At 44.0% G+C, this 25,046-nt stretch overlaps 1 protein-coding gene across 1 annotated transcript in view; it reads left to right on the top strand.

Annotated features, from left to right (window-relative positions):
- The first annotated feature begins 505 nt into the window (after positions 1-505).
- Positions 506-25,046, top strand: part of EBPL (EBP like) — a 42,454-nt gene continuing 17,913 nt past the window's right edge. Inside the window, exon 1 of the mRNA XM_014790010.2 lies at positions 506-762. Within this exon, the coding sequence (XP_014645496.2) occupies positions 592-762 (171 nt within the window). The 5' untranslated portion in view covers positions 506-591. The remainder of the gene's footprint in view (positions 763-25,046) is intronic.

The following is a 25,046-nucleotide window of genomic DNA, read 5'->3' as shown; positions in this document are numbered from 1 at the left end:
TAGTGCCCAGCCAATATGACTTCTTATTGCTCCTCTCCCCCATACTTTTGCCGCTTTTCTGGATTTTTAAGAAATAGGGTCAGAGTAAGCCACAGGGCTTTAAAAAACCTGCTAGTGGCTGAAAACACCCTTGGCCCTCACCTCTCCTGCAAGACTAGAAAGGGACTGATTAGAACCTTTTGTCCCTAAAATTCTCCCCAGGCTATTGGCAAAATTTCTACCATTTGGGCTTCACTTGGTGGCTTAAGGTTTAGAACCTTGTTAAAAATCAAGCCTCATCAGAAGGTGTGGCCCTATTACCAGCCCTTTGGGCGTGGTCTGGGAACAGGTCTGCTCCAGGAAGTTAAGCGAGTTGGTGAGCACAATCCCGACTGCTCAGAAAACCGCCGGGCTCGGGGGCTGGCGAGGAGGCGAGGAGGCGAGGAGGCGAGGAGGCGAGGACGCGAGGAGGCGAGGAGGCGAGGAGGCGAGGCGCGAGGGGAGGCCGCTCTCCGGCCCCGCCCCTCCCCGGCGCCCCGCGCCGCCCCGCCTCCCCGCCGCGGGCTCTCCTCTCCGGCTCGCGGTGCCGGCCGGCGCGCGGGAGCAGGCGGCATGGGCGCGGGGCGGGAGCTGGGGCCGGCGGCGGGCGGCGCGCTGCTGCTGTGCGCCGCGCTGCTGGGCGCGGGCTGCGCGCTGGGCCTGCGCCTGGGCCGCGGCCGGGGGGCGGCGGACCGCGGGGCGCTCGCCTGGCTCTGCTACGACGCCCTGATGCACTTCGCGCTGGTAAGTGCCGTCGCCTCGGGCCCCAGGACGCGGGCGGACGCCGCCTCCCGCGGGGTCCTTCCCCTCCCTCCCCAGGGAGTGTCCTGGAGAGGACGGGGACGAGTTGGCCGCCCCATCCCCTATGGCGGGAGCCCGGGAGGTACCTGGAGCCCGTGGCGCTGGCGGCCTGTGGCCAGACGCTGCGCCTCTCAGAGGGCCCGAGTCTGTAGAAAGAGAGCGCTGCTTTCCTAGTGGTGCCGATTCCCCTACCAAATAAAAATAAAACAAAACCCCTGAAAATTGTTATTTCTGTGCCGTGTTATGTTAGTTTGATTGTAAGCTACTCAAAGGCCTTGGCTTACTTGACTTTGTAACCTGCACGTAAATGTTGAACCGAAAATAATTGAGTGCCCCCGAGGGAGCAGGGAGAGGTGATGCGGGCCGGGCGGAGGGGCGGGGGCCGGAGTCGGAGGGCCTGCACCGAAACAAAAGGACCCGCGTGCCTTAACAGTAGTCACCATTTATTGAGTGACTGCTGTGTGCCAGGCACAGTACTGTGTTTAAAACGTCTGGTCGTTACGACGTCGTATAAGCTAGCTGTTGTGCCTATTTGACAGAGGAGAAGAGAGGCCCTGCAAAGTTAGGAGACTTGACTGTACCGCACAACTGGCATGATGGAGTTAGTTTATTCTGGCTTCTTTATACCACGCCAAGCTTTAGCAAACGTGTCCCTAAAAATTCAAGCCACTTTATAAATAGCCAGGAGGGTTGTATTTAAAGGAATTCTATTGATTTGCCGCCCCCCCAACCTCTCCCCCATACACACTTTTTCTAAAAGTTTTTTTAAAACTATGACAAAATATCTCTTTTGTAACTTTGACCTTGCTTAAATCTAGGCCAACCTGTGACTAATGTGAAGCCAAAGTCTATAGTATTGAGACAGAAGTAGAAAGCAAAATTTTCAATAATCCTCTAGGTCTGTAAGTGTTTATCACTTGGATATGTGCACACACACAGATGTTGCTGGGATGAGGAAATTCCCTCTTTCCTAATCACACGTGGAGATAAGAGACAGTGAGTATTTCTCCCAACTCCTGTATTTATAGAATTGATCTTTAAGTTATCAGTGAACAAGGTCGCCCAAAAAACAGGGGCAGCAAAACAGGCTGCAAGGCCTGCTCAAAGAAAAAGGTGTTATAATTTTAGACATTAAAAAAGGTATAAAAATACTAAAACGTGTAACCGTATGTCCACCACCTAGTTTAAAATTAAGTATACTTTTCAAGCATGGGCTGTTACAGGTAATACCACACACATCTCCATTTATGGCACCTGGAGGGGTAGCCCAATGTGTGGCATCATTGCTCTGCTCCACACACACACACACACACACACACACACACACACACCCCGTTCTGAAGGAAATGTCCTCCACACAACCCCATCCTGTGCCGTTTACCTGGCCCAGCTGCGAAATGTTGCACTGTATGAATGCACCATACGTTAGTTCTTCAACTGTAAAATATACATTTTTCCATACATTTGAACACAATGCTGTAACCACTGTGGACCATTTCATTGATATTTTATCTGAAATTGGGATGTATCTTACAAGTGATGATGAAATATGTATATTTAACCAGCCCATATTAATGGGCCTGTTTTTATTCTGCTACTTATACACAATGCTTCAGCCAGCATCTTTGCACACATTTAGAGATCGATGAGGAGAGCACTTGAATTAAGCGGTTGAGGCCTGCAAGAAAAATGCATACCCGTATTATCTTTGGTTGGGAGTTTATTGCAAGAGTATCCAGAAACGTGGCATGAGCTAAGACTGGAATGGTAAAGCCTCATAGAGAACTGAAACCACAGCTCACTTGTTCACACTGGAACCTGAGCTGCCACTCGTTACCCCTTTAAACTTTACTTCTCAAATGGGAGGAGATGTTTGGATTTGTGGGCTGCCATCGAATGCAGAGCTCTCCTGTTGGACAGCGTTTCAGGCCAAGCATCCCCAGCGGTGGTTCAGCATCCTGATGTTCAACCAGAATGTGGTTACTGGGCTGCAGCACTGGGCTTCAGTTCAGTTGGTCATGGCTGGGCTGAAGGGCAGGCTGATTTCCCAGCAGTGCATTGGGTAGGAGCCATGGCAACATCCATCAAGAAATCAGTGGTTTGACTCACCATTCCTCAGAGGTTGCCATGGGCGTTCAGTACACTGGTGCTTCATGGGTGTTCCCCCGTCTGCGATCTAAGTATAGCATTCTGCACGGCCAGAGCATGGAGGCAGAATGTATTTGCCGATGTTTGGAAACCATCTTGAAGTCTATATTGACTAGAGCACAGAGTGACCTAGGGAAGAAGTGGGGGGACAGGCTGGAAAGGGAGTTTGAATGACAAGACTTTGAGTTTGCTTCTGTAGTAGGAAGCCATTGAAGGATTTCAGGCAAGGAAGTAGCATGGCCAAAGCAGGTCTTTCGAAAGATAATTTGGCGGTGGTGCGTCAAGTCAGAAACTGTGAAGGGTCTGAGATTTTACCCTCCTTACAAGTTAACAAGTTAGCCTGGTTGATTCCCCAAGCCCCACAGGGCAATGCAGTGAGGGCCAGAGGGTACCTGCACATGCAGTGGGGGCATTATAGGAGAGGAACCCCAAATTAGGCTCCCATCTTATATGATGACCTTATCTTTACTCAGGAATGTAAACAAATCTCGGGGGGGGGGGGGGGGAGGCAAGGTCTTTATCTTTACTCCCCTGGAACATCTCAGGAGGGAGAGGCCTCTAAGCTTTACTCCCCTGAATGTCTCTGTATATAAATATTCTTAAGTTGGTGTAAATGCCTGTGCTGGGAGACCCTAGACAGTGCAGGAATATGAGATATTCATGGAGCATTCTCTCCCAGCATGGTGCAAGGTGGATTGGAAAGGATCGTTAAGGGGCAAGATGATCAGCTAAAAGCAGTTGCAGTATTTTAGGAGTGAGCTGAAAAAGAGCTGAGTTAAGTGATGCTGGAGGTTAAAATGGGAGGAAAGCTAAGTACGAGAGACTTTCCAGGGAAGAATTTTGTAGGTCAGAGTGACCGCTTGTACACTGGGGGTGGAGATGGTCTTGGGGTTTAGAAACTGGCTGACATGGGTGATGGTGAAAATGTTGACACAAACAGGAAAGTGAGATTTTAGAGCTGTGAATCTGGGGTTCTGGTGTGTAGTTGAGAGGAAATGGCAAGAAGGCAATTGAGATGTAAGGCAAGTTGCAGAGACGGTCAGGGCAGAATAAAGACAGTTGGAAGTTCTTTACCACGTTGGAGGAGACAGGGAGCCCTAGGGATGAGTGATTTTTCTGAGCAAGAGAGAATGGAAAGGTGAAAACGCTGAGGAATGAGAGCAGAATCTTTTAAAATGTGTATATTGAACAGTCAGGAAGAGGAGAAAGTGGGCCAGACCAAGCACCAGGATAGTGCTGGGTCCTGGGACCCAAGGGAGGGAATTTCAAGATCCCGGTTAATTATGGCAGGACCATTAAAAAAAAAAAAAGAGGTGAGGGCTGAGCTGGAGCCTCTGGGTCCAGCAATCAGGAAGTCCTCGGTAGAGAGGTATTGTCTGAACAGAGGCACCAGATGCTGAAGGCAAGGGCTTAGCAGGTGGGGTAGGGAAGACCTGGAGGCAGCGTATGCAAGACCTTCAGGAGAGTTGGTGGTAGGAGGAAGGAGAGTGGAGGGAGGGAGCTCCAGAGACATCACAGGGGCAGGCAAGGGACTTTGGGTTCTGTTGAAGATGGGAAGGTCTGAGTGCATCTGTGAGCAACAGCGTGATCCAGGGAAGAGAGAAGGACAGAGAAGTGTACTGGGCAGCACAGGCTGTCTGGTGCTGTGCCCGACCGCGTGAATTAACCTCCGGCAGAGCTGAATCTACCACTTGTCCTCTGATCAAAATACTCTGACTCGTCACTCCCAATTTTGTCACTGTGGAGCTCGGCTCAGGCTTGTCCTTCAGCGTGAAGGACAGTTGTGGAGAACCTGGGCTTCAGTTGTCTCTCTGTTCATTCTGCACTAACACCCAGGGGTTGTCTTTTTTTAAGAAATCCTGAGGCCCAGTGGCTACTTAAGTCCTTATTAATTTGTGTATTTGGGGAATTACCTTTTTCTGTTTAATGTGTTCCCCCCCTTCCACTACAATACTTCAGCCTCCGATCTTGGAACTTACTAAAAATTTCTTCCTCTTCCTACTTACTTTATCATTAGGTCTGAAGTTGCCTCTTAATTCACAGTCTGTTGCTGTCTCCTGTTTCCCCTTTCCTTTTTTGGCATTGCTGTCTTCGTCTGTTTTGCTCTGAGATAGATATCCTCTCTGGTAAATGAATTTATAGTCCTCATGCTCTTTGGCAGACCTGGTGAATCGCAGTTGGTCTAGCTGTATGTTAATGGTAAAGCTGTGTGATGGTTAATTTTGTGTGTCAACTTGACTGGGCCAGGGGATGCCCAGATGTTTGGTCAAACACTATTCTGAGTGTTTCTGTGAGGGTGTTTTTGGGAGATTAACATTTAAATTGGTAGACTGAGTAAAGCAGATTGCTCTCCCTGATGTGGGTGGGCCTCATCCTATCAGTGGAAGGCCTGAATAGAACAAAAAGGCTGACCATCCCTTAGTCAATGAGAATTCCTCCTGCCTGACTACCTTCAAATTAGGACATTGGCTTTTTCCTGCCTTCAGACCTGAACTGAAGCAATGGCTTTTCCTGGGTCTTAGCCTGCTGGCCTTTAGACTAAAACTATACCATTGGTTCTTGTGGTTCTCAGGCCTCTGGACTGGGGCTGGAACTACACCATTGGGTCTCCTGGGTCTCTAGCTTACCGACTCACCCTGCAGATCATGGGACTTGTCAGCCTCCATAATCACATAAGCCAATTCCTTATGATAAATCTCTTGATAGATGGGTAGATATTAATAGATATAGATGTATATATATAAATACATATATGTAGGTATAGATATATAAATATATCTGTTTCTCTGGAGAATTCTAATACAAGCTTAGAAATGGTGCCAAATTGGAAGTCCAAGGAATAGCACCCATAATGACCCACTGTGCATTTTTTAGGGTATTGCTGGACAGCCCTTGTACTTCTGCAGACCAAAATTCAGTCTGTTTTCTAACGTCATGAATAAGACATGTCACCTAGCAGTAGGGACAGCTGTCTATGTAGCCACATCTCAGAATGACATGCTTTTCTGTTGTTCCTCATTTCCACAAATATTTGAGTGCCTACCTGGGTGCCAGATGTTATGCTAGACACAGACAAAATGGATGGCCCTTGTCCTCCCAGAGCTTATGGAATAGCAGAGAGTTTTTCTTTTACTGTTTCATATGGAGAATAATAGTTACTAATGTCACTCTCAATGTGAAACCCATATGAGAAATTTCTTTTGCATTTAAGTGCTAGGAGAAGCTTAGTTTCTCCTAAAAAGTTAGGTTTGTCTGTTTCTCTCTGCTAGCAAGAACAATATAAATGTTTCTCCCTTTTTGCTTTGACTTCTTGGGAGCTCGGAACCATATTAAGCTCTGTAATAACAGAAGATGGTCTACATATATATGTTCTTATTGATCTGGATTCTCATTCATGTTTATATTTTTCATAACTAATATTTAAAAATTCTTATGTATATTTTACCATTTAGTTGAATGTTTTTGTTGATATTGACCTAAAATCTTTTGTATAAGGAGAAAAAGTATGTAAATACTTTTTAAAAAATTTTTTTTTTTTGGTGAGGAAGATTAGCCCTGAGCTAACATCTGTTGCCAATCCTCCTCTTTTTGCTGAGGAAGATTGGCCCTGAGCTAACATCCATGCCCATCTTCCTCTATTTTATATGGGACGCCACCATAGCATTGTTTGATAAGTTGTGTGTAGGTCCACGCCGGGAATCTGAACCTTCGAACCCCAGGCCACTGAAATGGAGTGTGCAAACTAAACCACTACGCCACTGGGCCGGCCCCACTTTAAAAAATTTTAATGCTGCTAAAATTTATTTTGTTTCCTTTGGAATAGAAAAGATATTCTAGGGAAGTATCTTATTTTTTTCCTTTGTAACACTAAACACAGTTTGTAACTATTTTATTTCTAGGGAAGTATCTTATTTTTTCCTTTGTAACACTAAACACAATTTGTGACTATTTTATTTGTCTTTCTCTGTCTCCAGTACCTGGCATGGTGCCTGATTTGTAGGAGTTCCTCTGGAGTATTTGTTAATATTGAATGAATGGAAGAATGATTCTATCCTTTTAATTTATAGTAATATCAGTCATTTACATTTTTAAACCTCAAATTACTCAGATATATAAAATATCTGAGTTCTTTTTCTATGTCAGTCTTTTAAAACAAAATTTGTTTAAATTTTATATTCCCATGATCATTGCAAAGTGTATAATATTTACATATCTAAAAGGAAGAAAAAGATAAAATTTCCCAGAGTTAGTTATTGTTAGTATTCTTAAGAGTGGTCTTCCAGGGGCTGGCCTGGTGGCGTAGTGGATAAGTTTATGTACTCTGCTTCAGCAGCCTGGGGTTCACAGGTTTGGATCCTGAGTGCGGACCTACACACAGCTCATCAAGCCATGCTGTGGCGGTGTCCTACATACAAAATAGAGGAAGATTGCACAGATGTTAGCTCAGGGACAATCTTCCTCCAGCAAAAAGAGGAAGATTGGCAACAGATGTTAGCTCAGGGCCAATCTTCCTCACCAAAAATAAAAGAATAGTCTTCCAGAATTTATATGAAAATATATATCCAGATAAATGTTTTTCAGAGTTCTTTTTACAAAAATGGAATCATACTATTCATTCTTTGTTGCTTTTTTCATTTAACTATGTTCAATGACCATCCATATCTGTATCTATTGAACTACCACATAATTTTAAATAATTGCAAAGGATTCCTTTATACTTTGTATGTAATTTATTTAACCAATCCCTAATTGTTGGACTTACAAGTTCTTTCTAGTTGCTGGCAGTTATATAGAATGCTCTCTGTGCGTTTTCGTGCACTTGTCTAATTATTTACCCAGGATGAATCCTGAAAGTAGAATTGCTAGCTCTAAGCCAGTTTTTAAAGACTCCAGAAAGATGGTACCCATTTACATTTCCCTCTCACACCTGTCCAGTGCCAGTTATCATTGTTGTATCAGGTACCTCTTGTGCACCCTCTCTTGGCCTCATCTGGCCCTTGATGATATGCCCTGCTCCAGCCACCACTACAGCGACCAGCTCCAACTCCATTCAGGCCCAACCAGAGAGCTCTCACGTCCTGCCCCAGGCCTCTTGGGTGCCACTCAGGTGTGAGATCCTTGGGAGTGACTCAGCTCCCATACCTGCCCCCAGGATGAACCTTTGACATTGGTATTTGGGAGCCACAGGATAAATTCTTCCTCCCTCCCCTCCAAAGATGGACTCCCCAGATAAGCAGTATTTCATACTATCTCTGGAGCAACTGAAGATTGAGACATAGTTAGCTTGTTACTAAGTAGTGCTACTAAGTTACTAAACTCAGCAATGCAACCTCATCTCTGATTCATCCTCCTCTTCTGTCTCGTCTCCTGTTTCCGCCTCCTTCCTCCCTGGGAAGCAATCCCCATAAAAGTGGTAGAACATAGGATAACACTTTCTGGGGGACCCAGGCCAGGATATCCGTTTTCTTAATAGTTGAGTACTATCCCATCACATGGATATACCATAATTGAACCAACCTTGCAACTTCAAGTTATTTCTAATTTCTTTTGCCACTAAAAACAAACAAAAAACTACAATAAACATCCTTGAACGGATATCTTTACTTCTGTAGGACAAATTTCAAAACTGAGATTCTGGGTCAAAAAGTATGTCTAAGGAGATCTGAGTTTTCCTACCACAAGATGTGTCATATGAGAAATAGCTCTTCTTTCTTATTCATCAAAATAAAAAAAGGTAAGTGCGTGAGGTGATGGATGTGTTAATTAACTTGATTATGGGAATCCTTTCACAATTTATATCAAATCATCATGTTGTACACTTTAAATATCTTGCAATTTTTTTTTGTCAATTATACCTTAACAAAGCTGGAAAAAAATCAAAATAAATTGAATTGATAAGTTCCTATCCTGCCTAGGAGTGGGAAATTCAACCTCAGTTATTAGGGTCTTCTCTCTTTTGTAGGGTCTTATGAGAACTCAGGAGACTGACAAGATTCCCAGAAAAAAGGAGTATCTGGTCTTTGCTCCATCCTAGTTGAGCTGATACCTTCAGTGACTAAGTCTCATGTTTTCTTGAAGGAGGGCAGCTCTGCTGTTTCTGTGCTAGGCTTTGGGACAGGAATCTAGGGCTTGGGTCCTGGGGTTCATCTCCTATAGCCTGTTTTTCTATGGGGCTGTTCATCTTGTCCTGATTGATCTGAAAGAGGTGTTCATATGTTAGGACAAATCATTTCACCCGTATTTTATTATGCACCTTTTTTTTGGCCAAGAAAGTGTCTCAAGTCCATTTGTTGACTAATCCTTTCTTTCTCCACTTGTTTGAAGTTTCATCTCTATCACATACAAAAATCTTTTATATTCATAGATATCTTTGGGGATTTTTAAAAATTTGGTTCTGTTTTATGAATCTTTTGGTTTCAGTTCTGTCCACACTGTTTTTTATTATTTTAACATTGTAATGTATTTTAATATCTGATAAAGCAAACTTCTTACCACTGTTTTTCAAACACTTTAAGATTTATTATATATCCTTCCACGTGAACGTATGAGTCACTTTGCCAAGTTCTAAAACTTGGTATTTTGATTGGGGATTTTCTTAAATTTATAGATTAATTAGAGATTAAATGATATCTTTACAATCCTGAGTCTTCCAAGAACTGAGTGGATCTCAATTTGTTGAAAGGTTTTTATTTATTTATTTTTTCCCCCCAAAGCCCCAGTAGATAGTTGTATGTCATAGTTGCACATCCTTCCAGCCACTGCATGTGGGATGCGGCGTCAGCATGGCCGGAGAAGCGGCGTGTCGGTGTGCGCCCAGGATCTGAACCCGGGCCGCCAGCAGCGGAGTGAGCGCACCTAACCGCTAAGCCGTGGAGCTGGCCCTCAATTTGTTTAAATCTTTTGTTATAGTCTCTTAAAATTTACTTCTAAATATTTTATATTTTTATTGCTACTTTGTATATTTTTCCTTTGTATTCTAACTGATTATCATTGCTATAAGTGAAAGCTATTGGGATATATCTATATTTATGTAGTAACCAGCCACTTTTCTAAATTTTTCCCCACTCCAGCTTTATTGAGTTATAGTTTACAAACAATAAAATTCACCCATTATGTGTACAGTTTGATGAATTTTAGTGATTGTATCAAGTTGTCTCACCATCATCACAGTCACTATAGAACATTTCCACCACTTTTTAAAAAGTTTTCTCATGCCTCTTTGCAGATGATCCCATCCCTAACCTCTGGCCCCAGGAAACACAGATCTGCTTTCTTTTTTTTTTTTTTTTTCCTTTTTTTGTGAGGAAGCCTAGCCCTGAGCTAACATCCAATGCCAATCCTCCCCTTTTTTCCTTGAGGAAGATCGGCCCTGGGCTAACATCCGTGCCCATCTTCCGTCTACTTTATATGGGACGGCACCACAACATGGCTTAACAAGTGGTGCGTCGGTGCACACCTGGGATCCGAACCTGCGAACCCTGGGCCACCAAAGTGGAGCACGCGCACTTAACCGCTGCACCACCGGGCCGGCCCCCAGATCTGCTTTCTTGTCGTTAAAGTTTTACTGTTTCTAGAATTTCATATAAATGAAATTGTACAGTATGTAGCTTTTATTTAGCATAATGTACTGAATAGTATCCCACTGTATGGATATATCTCAATTTATTTATCCATTTACCAGTTAATGAACGTTTGGGTTGATTCTAGTTTTTGACTGTTATGAATAATGCTGCTATGAGTATTTGCTTACAAGTCTTTGTGTGGGCATATGTTTTTATTTATCCTGGGTAAATGCCTAGGAGTGGGATTCTTTAACTAGAGTACAAACTGCCAAACTATTTTCCAAGTGGCTCTCCCATTTTCGTTTCCCACCAGCAATACTTGTGAGTTCCAGTTGCTTCACATCCTCGCTAGTACTTAGTGTCTCAGTCTGCTCGGGCTGCTATAAGAAAAATATCATAGACTGGGTAACTTCAACAACAGACATTTATTTCTCATGTTCAGGAGGCTGGGAAGTCCAAGATCAGGGTGCCAGCACGGTCAGTTCTGGTGAGAGCCCTCTTCCTGCCTTGTAGACCACTGCCTACTTGCTGTGTCCTCATGTGCCCGAGTGAGAGCCCTAGTTTCTCTTCCTCTTATAAGGATACTGATCCCATCATGGGTGCCCCACCTCATGACCTCATCTAAACTTAATTAACTCCCAAAGGCCCCCACCTCTAAATACCATCACATTGGGGTTAGGGCTTTAACAGATCCATTTGTGGGGGATGCAGACATTCAGTCTATAACACTTAGTATTGTTATTTTTTTGTTATTTTGTTTTAGTCATTCTAATAAATGTGTATGACTAGAATTCATTGTAGTTTCAACTGCATTCCCATAACGTCTAGTGATCTTTTCATATGTTTATCTGCCCTCTATATATCATCTACTAGTAAATGTGTTCAGATCTTTTGCCCATTTTTAAAATTAAACTTTTTCTTTTGAGATAATTGTAGATGCACTTGCAGAGAGAGAATACAGAGAGATCCCACATATACTTTATCCAGTTTCCCCAATGGTGACATCTTGCAGAACTATAGTATAATACTGCAATGAGGAGATTGACATTGACTCAATCAAAAGGCAGAACTAGGAGCACATGCTTCGTTTCAAACACTTATGAAGTTACAGATGTGTCAACAACCCGCCAGCTCGACTCCCAGGTTCTCCTGTGACTAGGACAGCCAGCCAGTGGCTCCCCTTTCCTTGTACCCTGTGTTCCTATCAAGGTTTGTGCTGCTGTTGCCACCACTTTGTGGGCCGCTGTGGCCAGGGAGGCTCTAGGCTGCAGTGCCGCTGCACCACCACAGCCCTGGTCAGCAAGGCTGGGGAGACTCCATAACCAAGACCCCACCTGCTGGCAATGGCCAGGACCCTAGAGAATTGCCTTGTGCCTCACAGTCCATCTCAGGGAAGCTTAATGATGCCAACCAGGGCTCTGACAAAGCAGTGGCAACAGAGCTTTGGCCGTTTAAATGCCTTGGGCAGCCTCAGTGAGTGGGTGAGCACCTCCTCAATAAGGGGGATCCAGAGGCATAATCAACACAACTGCCCCTCCAAATGCAGAGAGTGTCTCTGGGTCTGTGGGCGCCTCTCCACATCCCCACTCTGCTAACTCCTCACTCTTCCACCTCTTGGTCTCTATTCTAGAGGGACCAACCATCCCAGTTTCCCAGGGACTGAGGGCCTTCCTGAGATGAGTTGGTCACCCTACCTGCACCTCTCCTTTCACTTTCTGCCTGCAAACCTTTTCTGTGTATCCTTGTCCTTCTGTCTCCATTAGCTCTTCTCTATCCTTTCTGTTGTCTCCTCTCTTCTCCAGAAAATCTGGCTCTGGAAAGTTCTGTCTCATCTGCCTGAAACTGCTAAAGGTAAAGAAATAGCAATCTGAAGACATCAAAACAGTATTCTGTTTATATTTAAACTAAGACAGAACAACCAGCTTTTAAAAAATAATACAAAAAGAAGGGAATTCGGCAAAAGAAGTAAGCTTGTTTATCCCAAGTCTTTAGAATGATTAGTTCCTTGTGGGAAAAGGGCTCTTTACATATTCAGAGTACACACACACACACATACATACATGCACCCAAAAACCCAACTCCAAACATGTACCCTGGGAGAAACCGTGTCTGATGGCCCAGTGCACATTTCATCACTACCTTCTGTTTAATCATCATTTTCAGTATTTCCCCAGCTCTTTGTCAACTCTCTATCACAATGTGTCACAGGTTTTTTTTTTTGAGGGGTGTGGGGGAGTTGCTACCTCCCTTGAGAGGCTGTGAGTCCCTTGGGGACAAGGACTATTACTCTCCCGTCTTTGCATCTTCAAAGATGGTCTGCTTGGCTGTATAGTTCATTTGCAAAGCTGATTTCATCCCAAAGACCTGTTGACCTAAAATAAATTAACAGCCAGTTATTTTACCAGCAGAATAGGTTTATTTGGGAACGGCAAAGAATTGCAATTCGAGACATGTGGTCCATGGTGAACCATACTCAAGTCCAAGTCCAGAGAAACAAAGGAGAGAGATATGTTCTTTTATGAAGCTGGGAGGGGCTGTTGTAAATGAAGAGTCCATTGGAGGAGACTGGGAGTTGGAAGTGTGGTGGACTTTCATTGGCTGATTTATGGCAGTCTTTCACTGGCTGAGCTGTTACTGGGCAAGGAGGAATTTCTTCCTTCATTCTGCTGGTGTAGTAAATAACATCACTTCCTCTTGGAGATGCAAGGTACACCTGTTCATGCTGGGGTCTGTAGTGTGCGTTGAGTGGCATGTTCATGAGAGTTCTCTTCTCTCTTTTGGCCTCCTGACTTTATTTTAAATGAGGTCTCTGCTTACTAATTTTCACATTTTCCCCTTTTGATCAAGATCTTTTTCCGAAAGCATCACTGATCAAGGGTCAGGTTTTTCCAGATTCAGTGGCCTTTTGTCCCGTGACCTAGAAGGATCTTTCCTGGATGTCATGTCCCACACTGGAGGGAAAGTGAACAGATTGGAAACTTATTGAGACCACATTCGAGTAACAAGGAGGAGTAGGAGGGAGATCTCTCAGGCATTTCTCATCTAAATCTGTATCCTTCTAAGAGGCCTGGTCCAGACATCTTGGGAAAACTGTCTCATCAGATGTTATCTACTTCAGTTCCAGGAAATCTTTACCGTCAGGTTACCAGATGGTGTGCAGGTCCAGGCAGGACTTGGTGCGTTTTTTCGATGTGTCATGTGAATCCAAAAGTCTATTCCCTGGAGTTTTGTGGCACAAGGTTTAGTTAGCAGTACCTGATAGGGGCCTTTCCAGTGAGGTTAAAGAGAGTCTTTCTGGGGCCGGCCCCATGGCTTAGCAGTTAAGTGCCCGCGCTCCGCTGCTGGCGGCCTGGGTTCGGATCCTGGGCGCACACCGACGCGCTGCTTCTCCGGCCATGCTGAGGCCTCGTCCCACATGCAGCAGCTAGAAGGATGTGCAGCCATGACATACAACTATCTACCCGGGCTTTGGGGGAAAAATAAAAAAAAAAAAGAGTCTTTCTGGAGGTGGCTTTTTCAATAGACAAAATCTCCAGGTTGTAAGGTGTGATGCTTAAGGTCTTCGTCTCCCTGGAGTGCACTGTGAAAAGATTGCTCTACTAGAACATGGTTATTAATTTATTTATTTTTTTGTGAGGAAGATCAGCCCTGAGCTAACATCCATGCTAATCCTCCTCTTTTTGCTGAGGAAGACCAGTCTGAGCTAATATCCATTGCCAATCCTCCTCCTTTCCCCCCCCAAAGCCCCAGTAGATAGTTGTATGTCATAGTTGCACAGCCTTCTAGTTGCTGTATGTGGGACGCCGCCTCAGCACGCCCGGAGAAGCGGTGCATCGGTGCGCGCCCGGGATCCGAACCCCGGGCCGCCAGTAACGGAGCACATGCGCTTAACCGCTAAGCCACAGGGCCGGCCGGAACATGGTTATTTTTGATAGAAGCAATTAGGCCTTTACAATATTAAAGTGTATCTCCTTTTATTAGTTTATCTCCTTTATTAGATCAAAAGAGGCAGGGGCCAAGTGCATTGGGCATCCTGTGACTATCTCAAAGGGTGACAGTTTCTGAGTTCGAAAGGGGCGGGATCTGAGATTTAGAAGGACCAACAGCAGTGCTTTTGGCCAAGGTATTTGGAGGGTCTCCACAAATTTTGCCAGTTGAGTCTTAACGATGCCATTAGTGCCTTCAGTTAAACCAGAGGACTGAGGGTAGTAAGCGCAATGAAAGTGTTGTAAAACCAACCAAACAGCACAGACTTGTCAGAGCACCTGACCGGTAAAATGGGCTCCTCAATCACCATGAAGTTCAAGAGGGGTTCCCCAGGTAGGGATAATCCTTTCCAAAGGGACTTTAGCCAAAGAAGAGGCAGTAGCCTGTCTACAAGGGAAGGCTTCAGTCCACCAAGAGAACATACAGACCATGACTAAAACATATTAATATCCATGAGATGGTATCAACTGTATGAAATCCATTTGCCAACTTCTAATGGCCCATTAGGCAATTTAAAATGTTCAGAAGCAGTGGAACAGGCTTCCCTGGATTGTATTTTAGACAGGTGTAAGAAGTGAAGTAGGTGTTTTTTGCAGCTTTATTAATATTTCCCCATCAATATTGATTCATGAATGGTATTATTTTATCAGTGGACCCATGGTTTAATGCATGGAAGTGGTTAGGATTGGGAATTTTAGGGTCTCCAGTAGGACTGGGTTGTTATTTGGTCTGAACAAGAGCTTTCTCTTTTTATCAAACCAACAACTATTGAATTTCCAATCTTGCTGAGTTCAATTGTTGGGCTTCTCTAGCCAGGTTTTCTAAGTTATCATTTGGGGAAATAGCCCTCTGGACCATGACAGAGGTTTGGCTGCTGTTGGTTCCTTTAAGAGCAGGGTTCCTTGTGGAAGTGTCAGCAAGGTGATTCTCTTTAGCTTCCAGAGATTCAAGTTCAGAATGCCCCAGGATCTTAACAATAGCTAAAGCAGCAGGTAAAAGTATAGCATCCAATAATTCCTGAACGTAAGGGCTGTTTTTAATTTTATTTCCATTGAAGTAGGAAACCATGTTGCTTCTATAACATTCCAAAATCATGAGCCACTCCAAAAGTGTATCTACTGTCAGTAGAAATGTTGGCAGTTTTGCCTTTGGCTAGGGTCCAGGCCCATGTGAGTGAGTATAATTCGGCTTCTTGGGCTGTGGTAGCCAAAGGCAAAGGTGCTATTTCAGTTACATCAAAGGGTGCTGATATCGCATATCCAGCACAATATTTACCATTGTCACCTTTTAAATAAGAACCATCACTGAACCATGAGAAGCCAGCATTACTCAAAGGAGTTTCCTGCAGATCATCATGAGGGGTCAGGAAGTGATCGAACCTTCAGTGTTAAGCAGTCGTGAGGGACTTCATCAGTAAAGGAGGGGAGAAGAGTAGCAGGGTTAAAGTTATCACAGTGTGAAGGAGTTATGTGAGGAGTAGTTAGCGGAAGGATTTCATAGGAGGTGAGGCGGCTGACTGAAAACTGTTGAGTGTGATGAGAATTCAGGAGGGCTTCTACTGCATGAGGGACAAAAATGGTTAAAGGGGATCCCACAACTATTTCCTCAGTGCCCTTAACCAAAGGGGCAGTTGCAGTAATGGCTGTAAGGTAAGGGGGATATCCTCATGCCATTGGGTCCAGGAGCTCGCTATAATACTGTATGGGTCGATGGTGGTCCCTGTGTTTTGGGGTGAGCGTTCCCTTCCTTTTCATATACAAAAAGGAAAAAGGGAAGCTGATAATTGGGATGCTCAAGGGCAGGTGGGTTCGTTAAACTCTCCTTTAAGCCTCTAAAGGCTGTGCCCTCCTGTTCTTCCCATAAAATTGGCTTGGAGTTGTTGTTCTTTAGGGAAACATACAGAAGTTTTGCCATAAGAGAGAAATTTGGAATCCAATTTTGACAATAATTAATGTGAGAAAACCTCACAGTTGATGCTTAGTTTGGGTTTTGGGAAACTTAGGACACCATGAAGCCTATCTGGACCTAGGTGTAGCCCTTGTTCTGATATCAGACGCCCTAATTATTGAAACTGGGTTTGGACAAACTGCAGTTTCTCCTTGGCAGTCTTGTGTCCCTTTAAGGCTAAAAGCTTTAGCAAGTGGATGCTGTCTTCCTGTGAGGAGGCTTGAGAGGGAAAACAAAGCAGCAGGTTGTCCACATATTGCAACAAAGTAGAGCCCCTAGGGAACTTTGTATCATCCAGATCAGCCTTTAGGATTTGTGAGAAATAACAAGGACTCTCAGTAAAACCCTGAGACATCACTGTCCAGGTGAATTGTCTTCCTTCCCAAGTGAAGGCAAAAAGGTATTGGCTAGCTTCATCAACTGGAATACTAGAGAACGCACTGCATAAGTCAATTACAGTAAAGAATTTGTTTTCGGTTGGGATGGATGTTAGTAGTGTATGAGGGTTAGGAACAACAGGGTGTCGAGGAATAACAATGTTGTTTATTGCTCGGAGGTCCTGGACAAAGCTCTACCCTCAGCCCTCGGGTTTCTCACAGGTAAAATAGGAGTATTACAGGGACTAGTGCAACAGATAATGAGGTCCTGAGCCTTGTAATCTGTTATGGGCTTTATACCTTGAAGAGCTTCTTTACTTACATGGTATTGATTAATTCTGGGGAGAGGTTTTGGGGGATCTGTTTGAATCTTGGTAGGAGGTGCACTGTGGATTTTGCCAGTATCAGTTGGAGATTTCACCCACAAGGAGGGTGGTAGCTGATTCAGTAGGGAGAAATGACCAGTGTCTCCAGAATCAGCTCTAGTACATCAGAGACGGAGCAAATAAAAGATGTAGAAGGGTCATTGGTTGGCTGTTTTGTTACTGTCAAATTCTAGAATTATTTCCCCCTTTGGCAGAAAGAGATCCCAGCATGATACTACAAGTCTTGACCTAATAAACGAATACGGGCAGAGGAGCTAAGGCGAAAAGGATGTGTGTCTCTCAAAGGGCCTAAACAAAAGGGAATAGGTTCAGAGACAGGAACCTATTGGGGTTTATTAAAGACCCCACTATTTGAACTGTTTTAGCCCTTAGCCGGGGCCTGCTTTATAGTAGTGGGGCTGAGCACCGAGAGGGTGGTCCCAGTGTCAATAATGACAAAGACAGATTCATTCCCAATCTGGAGAGGTGTTTCTCTGAGCTGATTAAGAGGGAGGTTTGGGAAGAGCCCCTGTAGTTCCCTGGAACCCCATTATTGGGAATTTGGAGGACGTTGAAAAGGCTGGTTCGAAGGCTGAAGGCATCTGAAGTGCTTAAATTTGTAACAATCTCTTGTCCAATGTCCTGGCTCTTTGCAATAATAAACTAGGTTTTTGGTTTCATGTAAGGACCTTCACTGGCTGGAATTGAGGATTAAGAATTTCAGTGGTCTTTCTTTTAGGTGACTCATTTAGGGTGTGAACAAGCTGATTTGCCAAATTAACTAAATCTGGAGTGGTCGTAGTTTCCCATTCCAATACCGATCAAAATAGGCATTCCATCCAGTTCTGGCAGTTTCAAAGCTATGGCTGTCCAATTTGGTTTTAAGAAAAGTAGGTTTGGGGAGTTCGAAAGTTCTTCATAATGGCCGTTGATATTCTAAATTACTTTTGGTTAAATCAGTCCATTTAGATAGAAATGCTCATGAAGAGGGACTACGGTTTTTAAACATAAAAGCAGCTGGGGTCTCTGAAGGTGGGGAGTGCCCTTAAAACATTTAGATGACTGGGATCCCATTTCTTATAAGTTTTTCTCTAGAGCAAAAGAAAAATTCCTAAACAGCCTGCAGGCCAAATACCAGCACAGTTCCAGTGGAACAGCCTGATTCCAAAGAATTTGGACCAAAGGCTAAATAAGTACTCAAAGAAACAGCACAGTTCCAATAGGAACAGCCCGGTTCCAAAAGGAAATGGATCAAAGGTTAACACAGTTCCAGTAGGAACAGCCTTATTTCAAAGGAGTCAGGCCAAAGTGCCAAATGAGTACTCACAGACACGATAAAGCCTTTTACAGAGAGGACAGGTCTCAAATAATTCTGAAGAGCTTCAAAATGCAGAGAGAGTGGAGCTTGAGATCCAGGAGGAAACTTAGCCTCAAACTCCGGGATCAGCGAGGAGGCAGTGAACTCCATGGGCTCTGTGGGTACTGCACCTGTTTGCCCACCAGCCTTGGAGTTGTTGAGGGTCTTCTCTGGATCCCTATATAGGCGACCAAATAATGTTGACCTAAAACAAATAAACAGCCAGTTGTTTTACCAGCAAAATGGGTTTATTTGAGAACAGCAGAGAAGTACAATTCAGGACATGGCAGCCTTTGGTGAACCACAGTCAAGTCCAAAGAAACAAAGGAGAAGAATGTACTTTTATGAAGTTGAGAGGGGCTTTTGTAAACAAAGAGTCCATTGGAGGAGACAAGGAGTTCCAAGTGTAGTGGCTTCTCATTGACTGAGTTATGACAGTCTCATTGGCTGAGCTGTTGCTGAGGAAGAAGGAATTTCTTCCTTCCTTCTGTTGGGGTCAAGTAGCATCACTTCCTCTTGGAGATGCAAGGTACCAGTCTCTTCCTGTGAGGTCTGTAGTGTGCATTAAGTTCTGAGAGTTCTCTTCTGGCCTCTTAACTTTATTTCAAATGAGGTTTCTGTTTATTAATATTCACAGACCTCAAGATGTTTTATGACCCTCAGCTCCATTAGCTGGATAAAAAAGCAAGTTGGCCGGTTCATGCTTTCCACTCATCCATGGAGAATTTGTTTCTGCCTGTTCAAAACAATGGCCCCAGAGCACAACTACTTTGTGGAAGAGATTCGAAGAAGCTTTTGTGTTACCCAAGATTTTACTTGTGTTACCAGACACAAACACAGATTCTTTTACCTGCCACACAAGAGGAGGCAAAATAAAACTGGAACACTAAGCTTATGGCAAGGAAAGGGGTTTATTTCTGGTGATGTAAGATGGAAGACAAGAGTAAGCCCTCAAATTCATCTCCTTGAAAGATGGTAGGCAAGAGTTTTTAAATGTTGTAAGGAATGCAGCTGCTTGTAGGGAGGGGGAGCCTGTGGCCTTGCTGGTGTGGGGGAAGAGGGAGAATCCCCCTCTGCCCTTTCCCTTAAGGTTCTTATGGCTGGCCAAATAATTAACAAGACAGGTTAGCAGGAGAAAATAATACCAAATTTAATAACATGTATACGTGGGAGAAAGCAGGGGCACTGAGTTTCTCAACAAAATGGCAGAGATTCTCATCTTAAATACTATCTTCAGTTAAACACAAAGGAGGATGTTGGGGGTGGGTGGTGGTTTTGGGATTTCAGAGGGGAAGAAGACAATTTACATGAAGAGGGAAATGTAAATGTTTGTCAGACAATGCTTTGCAGGGCCACCTATAGAGAATGTGGCCATAGAGAATGTGGCCGGAGAGACGGAGAGACAGGACTTTTAGTAATCAAGAGTATGTACATTTAAGTTGTCTTCTTCCATCCTGATAAGAGTTTTCACAGATAAGGTCATCCTCCCCTCTTCCCACTACACAGAGGGAGATAACTTTACAAATGTGAGTATTTGGTAAACAGAACTTTGAAAAGAATGGGCTTAGTGAGGACCCTGCCAGTCTGTCCATACCCAGAGTTAAATTCCTTTAGGCAGTTAGTGGGGGAGGTCAAATGTCCATCAGGGAAAATAATCAAGGTAGAGAGACATATTTCAGGGTGGCCAAATTTTGATCTCCCACACTCGTCAGCGCTTTCCCACCAGCCTGCGTTTGGCCTTGTGAGGCTGCTTGCAGGGAGGGGGATGGCGAGATAAGGGAATCTGCAGGTGAGTGTCCTTGGTTGTCTGCCTCCGTGATGGGTGGTGGATTCTGGTGCCAGGAAGCCAAGGAGTTGGGGTCTGGGAAGCTTCAGCCTTTTGATATTCTCTGGACACAGTTTCCCTGTAATAAACGTCAAGAACCCATAATTAGCCAAAACTGCAGCATGAGGTCACCTGGGCTCTAATCTTAACCCCTGTTTCCTGCATACCTGAAGCTCAGGGATACAGAGGTTAATGAAACCTGTATTTACATATGAATGTAACTAAAGAAGCAGGGAAAAGGGGATGGGTGCTTTTGGTTTTAACCCCATATATGCTGGGTTTAGTGAGGGGAACAGATATCAGGGCTGACATCACTTGCATAGTCCACTTCTTTTATGTCACTGTCCTGTTTGAGCACATTGTTTATTATTTTTGGAACAAAAGGAGAAGACAGCGCAGGTTGCCAGTTTTGTCTTTAGGGTACAAGTTCCTAAGGACAGTGGTATGCTCTGTGTCAAACCTGTTAGTGAAGCTCTTTGGGGCAAAAACCTCTGATTCATTTACTCGAGCTAGTTCAAGTGACAGGCGAACACACATGGCAACAAGGGGCATGGCAGCTTGCTCATGACCTCTCTTGTGCATTAGTTTTCAGAATCAGTTTGGATTTACTTCCTATTTCTCAACTTGTGTTCCAGAGAGTAAGAATTTCATTGACCCAGCTCATCACTGTTTGAGTGGGGCTTTTTGGATAGGCTACTTCATAGGCCAGCAGCCAGCCTAGGAGTTGTCTGCTCTGGAGTCATATCATCCCTCCTTGTCCCTCCTTGTCCTCTGGTTCAATCACCTATAGCCAAAGGAGTGGCTATCACAGTGTAGAACACGGTTTCCCAAAGCCGTTCAGTCCATGGGGACTGGGATGGACTCCCATGCTGGGCACGGCATGCATCATGGCCAACACATCTAAAGAAACACCCAGTACTTTGTGTGGAAGATGAGAAAACCACCTTAGTCTAGAAAGGGGCTTTAGGAGCCAAGTAGTCCCATCTCCCCCTTGAAATAGGAGTTTTACTAAAAGCCCAGACAGATATAGGGTCATCTACCCTTTGCTTGAAAACTTTCAGCCAAGGCCATCTTTCCAAAATGGAATAGCTCTAGTTATAAGAAAAGTATTCCTAATGTTGAGCTGAAATTAGCCACCTTATGACTTCTACTCATTGGTCCTGGTTCATCCCTCTTGTGTAACCCAAGGGGAAGTTGAACCCTCTGTCCGTGCAACAGCTCCACGTAGTCCCAATGCCTTCCACCATTTCTCATGACATGGTTTCCTGGCACTTTCTGTCCTGTCACTCACCCTCACACATGCCACAGGTTGCCTTTTAAGTGCAGTGCTGGTTACTAAACATTGTTCCAGAGGGGAGCTCTGACCATTATTCCAGAAGCCTGGAGCAGAGTGGGAAGGTGGAAAGAGTATGAGCTTTGGGGTCCAACAGATGTGTTCTTGAATGCTGGCTCTGCCACTTACCGGCTGTGAAACCTTGGGTGGTGCCCCTTTCCCTACTGCGAATCCTTTCTGTAATGAGAGGAAGGAAGGAAGGAAACTTTTTCTGTCTTGATTTCCTTATTGTCTTCCTCCAGGCTGCTATAACAAAATACCACAGACTGGGTAGCTTATAAATAACAGAAATTCATTTCTCACAATTCTGGGCTCTGGAAGTCTGAGGTCAGAGCGCCAGCATAGTCAGGTGAGGACTGTTTCCTGGTTCATAGCTGGTGACTTCTCGCTGTGTCCTCACATGGTGGAAGGGGCCAGGGATCCCTCAGGAGCCTCTTTTATAAAACACTAACTCATTCATGAGGGCTCCACCCTTATGGCTTAAGCACCACCTCCTAATATCATCATCTTTGGCGGGTAGGATTTCAACATATGAATTTGGGGAGGACACATTCAGACCATAGCACTTACCTATAAAGTATAGAAATAATATTTTCTTCAAAGAGTTGTTATGAGGATTAAGTAAAGCTTTGTAATTTAGGGCAATGCTTCTCAAACTAGAATGTACACAGGAATCACCCAGGGCTCTTTGTACAACGCCGATTCTGCTTCCCTCGGTCTGGGGCAGGGTCCGAGATTCTGCATTTGTAACAGGCTCCCAGGAGATGCCCAATCTGTGGTTGGCGGGCCACATTTGAATAGCAAAGATGTAGGACGCCTGGCACAGTGCCTGGCATTTAGCAGAGCTCAGAAAATGTTCATTCTCTCTTCCTCTGTCCCTTTCATGACCCCTCCTCGCCATACTCTAAACTTGGATGAACTTTTAATTTTCATCCCATCCCTATGTAATAAAGTGATAATGCACATGTCCAGTTAAGATGAGCCTTGGAAGGTTTCCTTTCAAATCCTTAATCTGAGGAGTAACAACTGTCTTGGCAGGGAGAGGTATATTCTTAAAAGGGGAGAAATGTTTTTCAAGTCCTAAATCAAACGTGAAGCTGCCATGTTGCAGGAACAATAGAATTTGTGTGGCCGTTTGATACCTGAAGTTCTGAAAGGGCCGGCACGGTCCGTTGTTGATATTAGGTGACAGCCCATCTGCTGGGGCAGGTTCCATCAAATGGAAGTCGTCATCTCATTAAGTGGACGACAGCTGGGCAGCATACGTTGATGAACGAGGTGCCGAGGTGCCGTGGGAGGCTGAAGCAGCTGATCCTTCCGGAAACAATATGTATGCTCTTGCCATGACATGGAAAAATCAAGTCTGATTAGGCTGAGATTTTGTGAGTCAGATTAGAAAATGCTAATAAATTTTGACAGGATTTACGTACTAATTCTATTCTTACTTTATTTTCTCACTCTTAATGAATGCTGCACTGTTTTCTCTGGTTCTTCATTCAAATGCACTGGGGGAAAAAGCCTCGAAAATACATTCAAATATAAATTCAGCCTTTACAAATACAAACATAAATTACAAAAAATATTTTTTTCTTTTTTATTTCTATAATGCCTTTTGCCGCTAAATTTTTGTTTAAGGGTTGAAATGAGTCAATCGAGCATTCTCTCTAAAGCCGTCATTGAATTATAGATAGCAGTGGTTTGCACAGCTCAGGAATTTTTTTTATCTGAGCTTTGACTTGTAGCTATCTTAAAGTCTATAAAATACGTTGTTAAAATTACATGTCTGGAATGCCTTTAAGTGAAAAATAAGACTGGCCTTTGTTACTTAATTTCATTTGCCATGATACATTTTAACTTTTAAGCTGATTTTGTTGGCAGCTCTGTTAGATAGATATAGTTCAGTCATGTTTTAGAGCATCATATATGGACTTTCCTATGTTTTTAAACCAAAATTTCCTGATACATAGAACTTTAAAATTTTTTAAATAAATCAACATTGTGAAATTTTCCTCATCACCCTCTTGGTTAACAGTAGAAAAACTAATAGCAGGAAGAAAATATTTTGAATATTTATCACTACATAAAACGTACACATAAAAAATTTCTTGAAGGCTACAGTGAAACTCAACAGTGGTGTCTCTGGGGGATGAGATTGGGGGTCAGAAGAGAAAGAAACTTGACCTTTCACTCCATACCTTTTCATATAGGTTTTTTTTTTTTTAAATTTTCAGCGTGTATCCCTTTTATAATAATTTTTAATGTGAAAAATAGTAAAGGTACCCCACCAGAAGAAATGTCAGATGAGTACAGAAAAATCCACTAGAAAGGCAGCATGCCGTAGGTGTGGTGGGAGCACAGACGTTGGGTGGGACAGCTCAGCCATGACAGGGGACAGCAGCCGTTATCGGGGTGAGCAAGAGCCCGACTCTACAGCAGACCCAAATGCACAGCAAGAGAGAATTCGCTCAGCATGTCACCCAGAGCCAGGAGGACACCAGGGCTGGCATTTTCATGGCTGGTTGTTCACCGGAGGGCATAGGTAATTTGAAGAGGGAATATGAATAGTGAGTTTTTTCCTTTCTTTTTTTGGTTATGACCATTGGCTCTCCTTACTTTTCATCCTTTTTGTGCAAGTGTGTGTGTGTGTGTGTGTGTGTGTGTGTGTGTGTGTGTGTGTAGGACACTGGTGCTGGCAGAAGAACCTGCAGAAGGTGAGCAGGTTCACCCTGTGGTTTATTGAGGCGTGGATAATCTGGCGACTCACGGTAATGATGACTGTTGAAACACCGCTTTGTTTGATGTTAAAGTGCAGCTGAAGGGGAAAAGGATAGCAAATGGCTGACTTCGGTGATGCACTCACTCTGCATGCTGTGTGCTGGCAGACCACTTCTGGTTTTGCCTCAGCTGTGCTAGTTTAGGCTGATCCAGACCCAGGCTGCTTTGGGTCTGGAGGAGATCCTGGGAGAGCTAAGCCTCAGGCTGTCTGGAGTCCTAGGTGCTCAGTTCCTTATGACTGACCCAGAGACCCTGCCCACATGTTAGAAGTGTGAAGGCAGAAGCCTCTGGGACCAGGGGATCCTGAGTCAGGAGTCTAGAAACGCAAGGAGCACTTCTCTGAGCTCTTGCTGATGGTGCACCAAGCACTGCGCTGGTTTCCTCTAGAGGTGCAACTTTGATAAGTTGCTATATACCTTTTTAAAAATTAAGTTTCACTATGAAAAATTTCAAACATTCACAAATATAGAAAGAGTAGTGTAGTGAACAGATTCAACATTTTCAAATTTTGCTGCACTTGCTTCATCTGTCACTTTTTTCTTTTCCTCTCT

Source organism: Ceratotherium simum, chromosome 10 (genome assembly GCF_057802395.1).
Source record: "Ceratotherium simum simum isolate JZ-2026a chromosome 10, ASM5780239v1, whole genome shotgun sequence".
Lineage (NCBI taxonomy): Eukaryota > Metazoa > Chordata > Mammalia > Perissodactyla > Rhinocerotidae > Ceratotherium > Ceratotherium simum.
Note: the sequence above shows the minus strand (reverse complement) of the source record. Positions and strands in the feature narration are given on the sequence as shown.